The 14,155-nt window shown below is 40.0% G+C and overlaps 1 protein-coding gene across 3 annotated transcripts in view; it reads left to right on the forward strand.

The window, feature by feature from the left end:
- Positions 1-67: 67 nt before the first annotated feature.
- The window catches only part of CTPS2 (CTP synthase 2), a 75,861-nt gene continuing 61,773 nt past the window's right edge, over positions 68-14,155 (forward strand). Inside the window, exons 1-7 of one of the 3 annotated variants that reach the window (XM_074814735.1) lie at positions 68-456; positions 3,263-3,468; positions 5,773-5,943; positions 6,229-6,329; positions 8,171-8,287; positions 9,667-9,750; positions 13,812-13,892. In XM_074814735.1, the coding sequence (XP_074670836.1) occupies positions 3,303-3,468; positions 5,773-5,943; positions 6,229-6,329; positions 8,171-8,287; positions 9,667-9,750; positions 13,812-13,892 (720 nt within the window). In that variant the 5' untranslated portion in view covers positions 68-456; positions 3,263-3,302. Of the gene's footprint in view, positions 457-479; positions 848-3,262; positions 3,469-5,772; positions 5,944-6,228; positions 6,330-8,170; positions 8,288-9,666; positions 9,751-13,811; positions 13,893-14,155 lie in introns of those variants that run through there. The other 2 variants (XM_074814736.1, XM_074814737.1) reach the window with 2 other exon arrangements.

Genomic DNA, 14,155 nt, shown 5'->3' on the forward strand with positions numbered 1-14,155 from the left:
CCAGCCCGCCTCGCGCCGCCGCGCGGGGAGGGGGAGTGGGCGGGGCGGCGGGGCGGGGCGAGCGCCGCGGGCGGAGGGGCGGGAGGCGCGCGAGGCCGCCCTGGGGCACCTGTCCCGCGGGACCGCGCGCGCCCCGCTGCCCGTTGTGGGAGGGCGCGCGGAGGACGAGCCCCGGCGCTGCGCGAGCCTCAGTGTAGGCGCGGGCCTGTTCCGCCCCGGCGGGGCAGCAGCGGGCCGCGCTTGTAGGAGCTGTACCTGCGGAGCCGGGCCGGGCGGGGCGGCGGTGAGGGCTTCGCCTGCCTCGGGGAGGTGCCGCCGCCGCCTCCTCCTTCTCCTCCTCCGAGGGTTGGCTTCAGGGCGGTGACCCCGCGGCGGTTACCGGGCGGCGGGCGCACTTCTCTCTCGGGCTGCCGGTTGGAGTGCCCGCCTTCACAGCGGAACAGGCGGCGCGGGGCGGTAAGTCAGAGGCCGGCGGCTTGCGGCCGCTCGGGAGAGGGCAGGGGCAAACACCCTCCCCCCGCCCGCCGCGCTGCTTCCCCGCTCCGCCGTCCTGCCGCCCGGCCCGGCCGCCGTTTAGCGGCTGTCCTGGGGCGGCCCTGCTTGCCCCACAGCGGACCGGAGCTGCCCGCCGCCGCCCTGAGTTAACGGCCCGCCCGGCTTCTGGGGCCGGGACGGGCCGGGGGGTCCCTCTCCGGGGCTCGGCCGCAGCTGGCTTCCGACTGTAGCGCAGCACGTTTGAGGTGGAGCGCCCCGAAATCCCCTCTGAAGGCAGGAAGCTCCTGCTGGTAAGACTAGAGGGAGTAATCCGTGTTCTCCGCTTGTGCTGTTTTCCAGTTCCCGGCAAGAGGTTTGCTTCCATTAGTCTCTTTTCGATTTTCCTCCCCTAACTCTATTTCCTTTTAAATGTGAGTCCCCAGACCACCTGGAAGTTGTTTCTCTTGCGAGTAAACATTGTGTTTCCTTAAGCTGCTGCGAAACTGCCGTTCTTGTAAAATCACAGCGAACATTAAGCAAGGTGATAGGGCTTAAGAGTTTTGAAGTGGCACATACTCAAGATTCACACCTGTTGTTGAAGTAATTTCTCCCCCCCTTTCCTCCTTTTTCTGAAAATAGCTTTGAAAATGGCTTAGATGATTAGGAAATGTTAATGTTGACAACTATATTAGCTGATTTATGAAAGAAGAGTCTTAGAGGAGGTAGGCTCCAAATCTTAATCTATGCTATTAAAAAAAATGCGTATTAAAATTAAATGGCAGGAAAAAGTTAATTCTTCATGATCCATTTCTCCTGAGCGAGATACTTTTGATGGCTTCGTTTTGTCCATAGTGACAAGGAAATAATGGTTTATAAATTTCTATTACCAAAAAATGTAAGAGCATTGGCAGCAAGCATTGTTACATTCTTGAACTCTTGTCTCCTGAAGATCCAGGCCTTATTTTTGTTACTTCAGTACAGTAAGGGAACGTTCACACGCTAGTCACTGCTTACACCAGTGAAGAACCGTACTGCTTTGATTTGTACTGGGTGCCATTAGATCATGTGCTGTTGTGAGTTAGTTTGGATGAATTAGGTACTTAAGTAAGGAAAAATTTTCCTGACCCTAGAATTTTTGCTCTGTGGTGAGCCATGCTGTCATTGTTCAAATCATTGTTCAAAAATTATCCCAGTGATTAGCCTCCACAGCTGCCTGAATGTAATATAACACGATTCTGGATGAGATAACACACATTATCCTGTTTCAGATGGGGTGGAGAAATGGTGACAAAATCTATGCTTGTGTGAAAGCCAGATGAAGTGGGAGATTAGTGAGGAGATCAACAGCAGTCGATGCGAACAGCAGATTATAACAACAAGAAGGGTGATGAAGAATTTTTAATTAGCATGGAAATTGTCAGAATTTTTAGGGGGTGGTGGTCTCATCTTTTTTTTTAGTAGTTCTGCATCCCTTACCCCTCATATACAGTGCAAGGTGGCACAGACATATTAGCATCTACTGGATTATTTCCCCCCCATCATATGATTTACCTAGTATGATAGTTCATAGCAGAGCCTTTTTTTTCTTCGGTTTTAGTTATACAGGCTTCTTATAAAGAACCAAATTTTCAAGAGAGGAAATTTCTGTATCTGAATAGCTGTTGTTGGTTACACTAGTACTCTTGTAGAGCACTGTGAAATATGAAGTTGTATCTGATCAAGGCTTCAGCACTATAATACGCATTAGCTATCATGTTCCTATCTTCAGTGTATAGTGTTTGTGAGTACTCATAGTTCCCTCTTGTGAAGAACCATTTATTTCGCGGTCTAGACAGGGAAGCAGAGGCTCTGTCAAGTTGGCCATGCTTTAGGTCTCGGACCTACTCTACACAGGGTTGCTGTTCTGAATGAACGATGCTAATGAGTGTCATAACATCAGGGGTTTCTCTAAATCTGAAACTTAAAGCAGATATGATACTGTTTTCTAGAACAGCATCAACTCTTAATCTGCATCATAGTCCAGAGATGGTAAATGATTCTTTTTCTGATTTTTCTCTCACACTAATTACTTGAAGAGGGAGAATGGGTAGGCATGTGAAGAAAGGACTCTAGGCTCTTGAGCAGTAACATACTGTAGTGTAAATATGGACGTTCTGGTTCAGTTTTTCTTTCCTGGTCTCATGTTCTGTTGATCTGTAGGATATTGTCAGACCTTTGGTGAAATACGTGATATACTGTGAGTTGGAGAAGTGAAGGCTGCTGAAATATGGAGTGGATGGTATAACATTCTGATTTTAATAGATATTTGAAGCTGCAGTCACTATTTTTGAAGGCAAAGCTACTGGGTAGAGAATGAGTGTTCTGGCTAATATAGCAATGAACAATCTTTGAGCTAACTTCTCAAAACGTGTGAAATTAACAACTACTTTAATTTCGAAATAATTCAGGGTGAGATTCGTTTTGCCTAACTTGTGGTTCTAAAAGTTAGCTGGCTTTTCCTATCACAGGAGAGGAATATGTTGGGTGAACTGTGCCTCCTTGGCATCTCCACATGGCAGTGTATCAAAATGGTACCTCTTTTTCCACTGACTGCGAAGTGGATTTAGGTGCTTAATTTACGTATTGGTGTATAAGCTGCGAGAGATGAATCCTACTCCCAGATTCCAAAATGATTGTTTTTATTGTCTGTTTCTGAAGGTTATTTCAACTTAGATTCTTTGCCTACTGAGGCTGTGTTCTTCCCTGACACGAATTTGCATTCATCAGCTGTATGTCTTTGTCCTTTTAGATTTCCAGCTCAAGATCTGTGTGCTTGTGCTGATTTTCCGATGAAGTACATCCTGGTAACTGGTGGTGTCATCTCAGGCATTGGCAAAGGGATCATCGCAAGCAGCATTGGCACCATACTGAAATCATGTGGACTACGTGTCACTGCTATCAAAATTGATCCTTACATAAACATAGATGCTGGAACTTTTTCACCATATGAACATGGTATGAAGGGCAGTGCTGTTCCCTTTTGCGTAAATATTTGTTTTCACAGTAATGTGCTGTTTTGGTGGGTTTTGATTGTTGTTTTTTTTTTTTTTTTAAAAAAAAACAATAGTATGGTAGTTATTAGTCATTTTATACTCTACAATGTTTGTTCCTTACTATGTGTTCTCAAGAGCATTGTCTGCTCTAAGTAGAGAGAGAAGACTGTTGAAGATATTTTTATGAGTAGATGCTTCCTTTCTATAAAAAAATACCACTTTGCTGGGAAAATCCTAGCTGTAGGCCTTACTCAGTTAATGCTATCTTCAAGTTAATGAAAAAAAATTGGAATAGTACTATAAAACCTATTTGAAACTGAAGTCCTCAACAGTTACTTGTGAATGCTCTTATCTGGGTGTTAGGTGTAAGTGTCTTAATGAGAGTTAGATTAAGTTCTCATTTTACTCAATGAGGATCTAGTCAAAACTCTCAGTGAAGCTTAGAGAGCCAACTAATTTTAAAGTAGATGATTAGTTTGCTTGGTTAGTTCTCTAAGCTATGTTGGTTGTATTGACTACATTGTTGATGAGCTACAAGACAGTCTGGCGTGCATTTATAATGTTGAATGTTCCTTCAGCTGTCTGGCTTGTTACTCATACATTAATTAAAAACAATGGGTTTCAAGGTTCCAAAGTACCTTCAGCCAGTAGACATTTCTAATTCTTTTTATTTGATGGGTTTTGTCTGCTTACTTTTAGCCTAGACCAAAATTTTTGGAACTGGAGATAAATGTGTTTTATCTCCCAAGCTGAAAAAAGTCCACTTTGCTTTTTAAGTGGAGGAAGAGCACAGCACATCAGACCTCTCTCAAAAAGCCAAATTTAACTAATCCAGTAGTCCTGCACTTTCAGAAGCTCATCTGGTGCTACTTAGGCAATTGTCCAGCAAAGTTCTGCCTTTACCTTTGGTGGTAAGACTCCTGCAATGACTTGTGACTGTGAGGATGTATTCCTCCCCTGGACCAGGTATAGGGGAGGGGGGACACTACGGCATGTAATTCCCACACAGCTTGTTTTTTTCCCCCCTCTGTTCACTTAAGAGTTCCTTACTGCTTGTGAAGAAACACTGGCTTGCTGGTTAGTAAGTAGAAATTCACACACACCTGAGCAGCAAGCCTCTTTTGTTAACATTTTGGCAGAAACACGATTGAGTCAAAGGATTTTAATTTGCTGATTTCCAGTTAACTAAAGAGTTTTTGAAAGAATATATTTTTTTATTCTTCCAAGGCCTGCTTATGAGAAATGTTGGTTCCACTCCACATCTGTTGGCTTAAATAACTTAGTACAGAGGAGGTACTCAGTGCCTCACAGGATCAGTCATAAATCTTCCACTCTGTTGTACACATTGTGTCGTTTTTGTTAAACTGTTCATTGGAGTGTTTTATCTTGGCGGGATATATATTTCCATAGTTCAGACTATACCTTCAGGGGATTGCTGCTTTTTTTTTTTCTTGTGCATTAGTCCTGTAATTTGTTTAGCTGTTGATTAATTGGGTCATGGCAAAATATTTTATGTTTTTTTGAAGAGCTTTCCAGCCTTACCTCAAGATTAGCAATTTTAGTTCCTTCAGAAGTTGACTAGATTCAGAATTTAGAGACTTTTTAGAGATCTAAGAAAAGTCTGAACCTGAAGGATATTTTCATTAAATTTTTCAGGGTCAGAAATAAGCCTCACTGTGGACATAGTGAAGCAAACATACAAGATGAAACAACTAAATAAGAAATGGTGATCACATTTGAAGAAGCATTTACGTTCATCATAACTTTACTTCTGATCCAAGCCTTAGTCATTAAAATAGATCCAAACAACAAGAATTTATGATGAAACACTTCGAACATGCATAATAATTCATGCTTATAAAAGTACAGTTTTTGGCTCCAACGTGTAAATTAATGTTTTATTTGTTGCTGATTTATCATTCCTGGAGATTGTTTTCTTCTGATCAAGGATTGTAGCATGCTGTTGAAATGCCGGTTAAATATTTTTAAGTCCCTTAAATATTTTGGCAATGTAACTCAGATTTATTTGCAAAGCTATTTGTGACTGAGGGATAGACATTCGTTGTAAAAGTAGTGACTCAGATATTAAGTCACACAGAATGACAAAGCAGATTGAGTTGCAGCATGTGCTTTATTGATACGTTGTTGTGATATGTAATTTTAAAAAAACATTTCTTTGATTTTAAGATAACTTTGTGGTATTCTTGCTGTGTGCTTAATAATTTCTGATTATTTTATTGCTTTTCTGTCTTTTCACTTTTTTCAGGTGAAGTTTTTGTATTGAATGATGGTGGAGAAGTTGACCTAGATTTGGGAAACTATGAGAGATTTTTGGACATCAATCTCTATAAAGATAACAACATCACCACTGGAAAGATATATCAGCATGTCATTAATAAAGAAAGACATGGTGATTACCTGGGAAAAACTGTTCAAGGTGATATTTTTAATTCTGTGGGATACTTGTCCATTCAGTCTTCACAAAAGAGTGATCAGCTAGAACAAGCTGCTCCTTGATGCATCACCTTATTCCTTCCTCCTTCCCAAGAGAGATAGGCATATTCCTGTAATGTTTGGCTTCTGGGTTCAAGGAAAGGAGGGGTAGGAAAAGGAGCTAGTAGTTTCCTTTTGACTTTCTGCTCATTTTTCCCCTTTTGCATGCAAAAACTGGTATATGGGCCTAAAGTAAGATATGCTTGCCTTCTTTGGTTTTGTCTTGTAGTTGTTCCACACATTACTGATGCAGTTCAGGAATGGGTGATGAATCAGGCAAAAGTTCCAGTGGATGATGACAGAAAAGAGCCACAAATTTGTGTAATTGAGGCAAGTATGGAACGTTTTAGGTTATATATCCACAGTAAACACAAAGAACGAGCTTGCTTTCTCTTTGCTGCTTACTGTAAAAAGATCAGACTGAAGTTTTATGGAGAGAAGCAATGCAAAGATACGTTTTATATTCTTTGGTTTGTTCTGAGAATGATAGGCGTGGTCTTATCCTTACAGCTTCTTGACTAAATCCCTTCTAGAATACTGCTGAAACTGAGCTGCTTAAGAGTTTGTTAATTTACAGAGTTAAAGTGGCCAGTTACTGTAATGTGAAGTAGCTATTCCAAGATACAGTCATTTGACTGAAGCTTTATGCTGTTAATAGTATTGAGAAAACTTGTGTAAGACCTGAAATCTCCTATGGTCAGTAGGAGAGCCTCTAACATTCTAGCTTTCCATGTGACTTCAAACATCCATCTTGTTGCTTGTGGTCATGTTTGAAGGAATATATTTGAACACTGTAAAAGTTAGTTTCCCACTTTCTGGTGTGCTTTTTAAGATCTTTGGAGGCAACTTTGTTAATCGCTTAACCAGCTGATGTTCTGCACAATGGAAACTGAGTTTTACCCATCCTTAGTAGGGCATTGAGACAGCTGGAGGAAGGGCAGTCAGTAATTGCTAGTATTACTATTATAGTAGAAAATACAGAAAAAAATTATACCTAAGAATTCAACAGAAGAATATGTCATAGATTTAATTCCAGAAGTGACCACCGTAATCAATAGTGTCATGAACTTTGTGATCCAGGCCACAAAATTGCTCAGTATTTCTTATGCAGAAGAATCTGCCCTGATTAAAGAACACTATTGGTGTAGCCATAGATCTTTATTATGATGTGCACAGTGAGAGTCAAACATTTCATTTAGAACAAGGGTAAAAACAGTAAATATGGAAGTTGCACAAGAACATTAATAACAGGTGGACTTGTCAGTCCTTTAACTTGAAGTTATTTTCTGTTTCCGCCATGTAAGTGTTTTTTGTTGTTGTTGATATAGCTCCACCCTGATAAAAATATTTTTTTCAGGACTTTAAGGATAATTGTAATGTTTGTCCATGGCAAAATCCTGAAGGAGTTAGACTGAATATATGTGTCACATGCAAATGTAGTTGTCTGAAGTTTTTCTGGGACTGGGTGAACACAAATATGCAATTTTGTCAAAAGCCACTTGGTGGCACAGAAAGATCATTCTGAAATGCAACTACTTCATAAGACTTAGGTGCTAACCACTGCTTTGTTCAGTGCTTAGTCTACTACAGCTCTTTGTGTCCTTGTAAGACATCTAATTTTTGTCTTTATAAATAACTTTTAGCATGGACTTAGTCTTGGGCTTTGGTTTGGTAATAAATATTTAAAATCTTTTATAATGTCAACTATTAATTCATGTTGTCCATATGGCATTTATTGATGTTGGAAGGGTATGATAATATTGCCAAATGTCTGTATCCTGTTGGTCACAACTGTTCACTAGTCTGACAGGAAAATAAAGTTTTGTCTGTACAAAAACCTTCACATCAACTTAACTATTGATTACTTGTTCACCACTTTGAAAGCAGTGTGAAAGCATGTATTATTCAGTAGCACCACACATCTCCCCACGGGAAGCTTATGTGTTTGGTGTAAAGTGAATATAACAAAACTGGAAAATTGTGTTATGTTTTCCACAGGAAACAAAATGCACAGAATAGATGAGGGTTCTTTACAGAGTATGCCTGCAAGTTTCAATTGTCTCTTTTCTGAAATTTTTATCTTAAAAAAAAAAAAAACTTGGGTATGTAAGGAGTAGACTTTTTTTCTTTTGCTTTCTGCCACTCTGACATATCCAAGCTTTCTTTTTCAGTTGGGTGGAACCATTGGAGATATTGAAGGAATGCCATTTGTTGAAGCATTTAGACAGTTTCAGTTCAAAGCAAAAAGAGAGAACTTCTGTAATATCCACGTTAGTCTAGTACCACAGGTAAGTTACTAAAATTAATAAAATAGATTTTACTCTGTATTGGGCTTTATATTTGCTTCTCCCATTAACCCTTTCGTGCTAGAGGGTTTTAGAGACAAGAGATATGAAACTCAGCCACACTGGGGTAAATAAAGGCCTTGATAATTACTTTATTGATATGAGAATCTGTTTTAATGTTATAAGCTATCAAAAAAATGCTTATCAACACTAATTTATCTAGAAGGCTAAATAAAGTTGTGCTGTGCACTGGAATGTGCTCGTACGTTATGAACCCAGTAAGAAAGGCACTCAGAATCTCTAAGTTATCATTTAAAATTCTGTTTGTTAGAGCTAACACTGTAAGAAGAGAATGGTAGAAGTGACCCTACATCCCTTTAGGTGGCGGGAACCCCAGGTGAGGTAGCGTTGAATGGCCCTGACGTGCAGCATGATGGGCAGACCACATCCGTAGAAGAGATTCTCCCCTTGCAGTCATTTGAGCTAATAGATAATTTTCTTACAAGGAGACAACTCTATCATTTTTACTATCAAACAGAAAGGATGTTCTCAGGAGAACTTCTTGCCACATCCCTAGGCAAAGGCAAGGCCACACAGGTGCTGAGTGGGAGCTGCCTGCAGGCTCCTCTTACAAGGAGCTGGCTGAGTTTGTCCTGCAGCCAGGGCGTTTGTGCAGCACAGGCCTGGGCCTCCTCAGGTGATCTCAGATTTGGATCATGAACTTCTCGATCTACAATGGTCTTCTGGTCAAGGCCACCACAACTTTTTGTACAGGGTTAAAAGTATTTTTCCATTCAAACACTAAATTTTACTTCACAGATAGTTTTCCTCTTATTTTAAGAGGTAAGTATTCACTGGGGTGATTTTGGTAAGCAAAGGTTGGTAATGATGATATGATTGTACCTTGCACAGATAAAAAGAGAATTATTAACTATTGCAGCTATGGATTAGAGGATTGTTCAGCAATTGGTGCGATTGATTCTCTGTATTTGAGAACAGAATTATTTACTATATCTGATTATTTCCAAGGACAGTCACGTAATGCCCATCTTTGTGATGTGTTGGGCACTTTCCATTTAGAAGCAAAATCCACCTTTTGGAATATTCTTCTTCTTCTGCCTTAGTCAATTATATTGAGACTTTTTATCTGAAAGAAAAAAAAACCAACCCTCACCTGAATTAGAGCCATGTGGTTTCTTCATAAAATTTCTTACATAAGTAATAACTGTGGTGCCATTTCTGTTTCTGGCATATTGTGGCTCTTTGGATATGTTTACTTCCTGCAAGTGTTATTACTCGCAATGATTTTTCTCACTTAACCTGTAACTCCTCCATTAGTAGAGATTAGTTGCTATTTGAGCTTTCAAAATATGTCTTTCCAGCCTAATGCCACTGGTGAACAGAAGACAAAACCAACACAGAACAGTGTTCGAGCACTGAGGGGTCTAGGCTTGTCTCCTGATTTGGTGAGTCAAAAAGTACAGATTTTTATTTATAGGTTATCTAGAAGTGTCCTTGCATAACCTGTGTTCAAAGAATAAGCCTTAGCCTCCCATGAGCGACAAGAATTTTAGAAGAAATGCAAATTATATGCTGCATTGCTTCACTAAAGCTGCAGGAAATCAAATTACTGAAATTCACTCTAAGTTAACAATTCAGCTAATTCCTTGCAGTATCTTGGGACTGTAGCTATGTTCTTCTTCTACAGGGATCTTTGCAGAAAAATCATTCTGTGCTGCTAAAAATAATCTGAAGTCTCAGTTCGCTTTGTGGGAAGACCTAGAATGCTTCTGGCTTCTAACATTTTTTTCATAAATTTCTTTTTATGCATGATTAAGAAGAGGCAATCCTACCTTTGAAGTACAGCCTTTAAAAATATTCCTGTTTGGAAATATAAAACATGTGAGTGAATCTTCAAAGTAAGGTTCCTCAATTCCTTTCATAGAATCATAGAATAGTTTGGGTTGGAAGGGACTGTTAAAGGTCATGTAGTCCAACTGTCCTGCAATGAGGAGGGACATCCTCAACTAGGACAAGTTGCTCAGAGCCCTGTCCAACCTGACCTTGAATGTTTCCAGAGATGGGGTATCTACCACCTCTCTGGGCAACCTATTTCAATGTCTCTCTGCTTAGGGATATGGTGTAGTTGAGAACAGTCAGTGTTAGGTTAATGGTTGGACTAGATGATCTTCAAGGTCTTTTCCAACCTAGATGATTCTGTGATTCATTGTAAAAAATTTCCTCCTTATATCTAGTATAAATCTACCCTCTTTTAGTTTAAAACTGTTACCTCTCGTCCCATCACTATACTCCCTGATAGAGTCCCTCCCCATCTTTCCTGTAGGCCACCTTTAAGTACTGAAAGGCTGCAGTAAGGTCTCCCTGGAGCCTTCTCTTCTCCAGGCTGAACAACCCCAACTCTCTCAGCCTGTCCTCATAGGGGATGTGCTCCAGCCCCTGGTCATTGTGGCCTCCTCTGGGTCTGTTCCAACAGGTCCATGTCTGTCTTATGTTGGGGGCCCCAGAGCTAAATGTAGCACTCCAGGTGGGGAATCATGAGATCAGAGTAGAGGGGGAGAATCACCCCCACTCAACCTGCTGGTCAGGTTTTTCTTGATGCAGCCCAGGATATGGTTGGCTTTCAAGGCTGCAAGACCACGTTGCTGGCTCACGTGCACCTTTTCATCCATAAGTACCCCCAAGTCCTTCTCAGGGCTGCCCTCAATCCCTTCTTGCACCACAAACTATAGTGAACCTAAAGCCAGCAAGTTTCACCTCATGCCAGTTGGCAAATGATGACAAATGCTTAACTCCTGTTCTTTCTCCCCAGTGCTCTAGTAATGAGTATGTGCTTATTCCCTGTGTTTGCCTCCCTGGCACTTTTCCTTGGGAGCAGAGAGGAGAATAGGTAGATTGCAGCTCCCCTGTTGTGATACCTGTCTGTCATTGATGTTAATCTGCTTGGTCAGGTGTTGATACTGAAGCCAGAGCAGCACAGCTTCAAATGCCAGTACAAACCCAGATCAAACTTATATCTTCCTGAGCTGCAGTTGGTGCAGCTGAAGACACGCTCTGTTTCTAGGTGTGCTTCAGGAACAAAAAAGGACAATTTTACTCTTTTATGTGAGGCTGCTTGATAAGTCAAAGAATGTTTTCCTTGCTTGATTCTGGTGGTTGTTGAGCACTTTCCATTCCCATAAAGTCTACTGGGAGAAAAAGCTTCCTAGCTCTTCTCATAAATTAAAGAGTAGTGAGAATAGTCACTGCTTCTGTATAATATTTATGTCCTCAAAAAGGAAAAATTATTCTTAAAAGGATAGTCACACAACTAAATTTTGTGTTGTGCTTCTTTCTGATTTTTTTTAACTCTTGCATTTTACATTTATCAAAAAGCACATTTCTAACTACAAAACCAATGGCTTTATAAATATGATATGTGAAAGATGTGTTAGGTAGCTTCAAATTGTTCTGACTTGGTAACTGTAATCAGCTTGTGGAGGGAAAGACTTTTATTAACACAATGCTGCTCTATATTCCAAGCTTCAGGGCCTAAATTTCAAAATCCCTTGAGGTGCTAATTGCATGTGGAAAGTTGCATGTGATTTTTGAAGGCCTTGCTAGTGCCTGACTTTTTTTTTTTTCCCTCTGAATTAATTTTTAAAAGCCTGTTAAATGAGTGTGTGTGTGTATGTGTGTGTATTAAAAGGAAAACAGATTAATCTAGTCACTTTCTCACATCTTGAGTTCTTGCCTGGGGCAGTTCTGGGACTGCCAAAAGCCTAGTACCTTTTTTTTTTTAAAAAAAAACCTGCTGCTGTTGACTGGTAAAGCATAGAGAGATTACACACTGAACACAGCCACTTGGCACTGTTATAAAGTTGCTTGGGCACTGCTTCAAGAAAATCTTTAAATGGTTGCTCTCCTGGGTAAGGGCCCAAGGCCAAGACAGCACATGGGGAAGCTCCTAGAACAGCAGTCAGGAGGGCTTCCTTCCTAAGCTGTGCTGCCAGGCTGCCTGATCTAAACTGGGCTAGGCTTGTTCTTAATACCTGCTGCCTCACTGTCTGGTCCCAGGCTTCCCTGAGGTGGCATGCTGGGCCAGTGTCAGCTGCGTATGTACAGGAGCCTTTCTGTTCTCTGCGAGGTGTTCTAAGCGCTTAATGAATACGCTGTATCTGCAGATTTAATGGACTCTGTTACAGCATTTTGAAAACTGATTGTACGCTTGTCAGTGCTGGCCTATTCAATCGAATTGTTCCTCATCTTTGTATTATGTTTCTTTGAGATGCAGCTCTGCCACTGTTACTGTAGTTTCATATTTTCATGCTGATTCTGATGTTTTTTATTTCTGTGACTGCATTAACTTTAAATTTGTCTCAGCAAGATGAATGTTAGATTTCAAAGTGGATTTAATTGTGTGCTCATACTGTCAAGGTTTATGAATCACATCTTCAAACAGTAGCCAATTTTTAAGTATACATTGTGCTTAATTGAATAGAATGTACAAATTGTTTCATAATTCTTTTTTGATTATTAGAATGTGCACTAATTTTCCCTTATCCTTGGCATTATTTTTCTGTTTCTAGAATTTCTTGTAAGGGCAGGGGAAGTTAGACTTTATCAATATCAGTGCAGCTAAGCTGCATTCTAGCAAGGTGATCAAAGATCAGCTACAAGTTTCTGAACAAAAAAAGGGGCTTAATGCATTAAGTAGTTGCATTTGCTAGAAAGATGGGGAAAATAATGAATCAGTATCTTAACAGGATCATGCTACTTTCTGTTATATTTTCAAGGTTCAAAATAACAAGGTAATAGACTGAGTAATCAATAGGCACATTGATAGAGCAGTTTTGCATTTTGTGCTAGCTGCCTAAAGTTGCAAAAAAACCCCTTCCAATAAGCACCAAACATATGCTTATTTTCTTTATTGGTAAAAATTGTAAATATTTTCTAAAATTGACAAATTTTACATGTATCAGCAAAATAATATTAGAATAATTGCACCAGAAAAAAAACCCCACAAAATTATGAAATAGTTTTCTTATCTTCAGCCACCTCCTTTTTATCATGACGTGCAGATTAAGAACTAAGAAAAGGTGCTGAAGTACTGAAATACTAGAAAACATGCATGTAAGCTAAGTATTATTGCTCTAAACTTAGTTGATAAGATCACAATTTCTTTTGATTCGTCATATTATTCACGCTTATACAGCTGCTAGACTTTGAATAAAGGGTATTACAATAGTAGCTACAAGAAAGGAGAGCATGAGGAAGTGGTATTACAGAGAATGCTAAAAAAAGATTAATGAAAATGGGTCAGTATGGGCAGGTCACTGATTTACTTTGTGTTCCTAGCAGGTATTTGTGAGCTATGATATAGTGTAGAACTCCAAAAAAGGGGAAGGGGGGAAAACACATTTGTTTGTGCTGTGCTTCCAAAGGAGATTACTTTCTTCGTGAACAGTATTGAGGATCGTTTATGGGTTTGCCTACTAAATATTTGAGATTTTTCCTTCTGTTATGACAGATTGTCTGCAGAAGTGCAAAACCTATAGAAATGGCAGTGAAGGAAAAGATTTCCATGTTTTGCCATGTGGAGCCTGAGCAGGTCAGTACTTTAATACTTTATTTGTCACTGTTTAAACATGTGGGAAAGCATACAAATATTTCTGCGCATTTCTGTTTTCAACTTCAGACTGTTTCATTAATATATAATTGTTTTTAGAATTTCTATCTTGCTGTCATGTGTACTATAACACTTGAAAAATATTGGGAGTTTATATGTTAAATTTCATGTCAAATGCTCATTAACAATTTAAATGCCTGTTATGTAAATAATAAAAGGACTAGATTTTGAGTCCATAGTTAATT

This window comes from Strix aluco, chromosome 2, assembly GCF_031877795.1.
Source record: "Strix aluco isolate bStrAlu1 chromosome 2, bStrAlu1.hap1, whole genome shotgun sequence".
Lineage (NCBI taxonomy): Eukaryota > Metazoa > Chordata > Aves > Strigiformes > Strigidae > Strix > Strix aluco.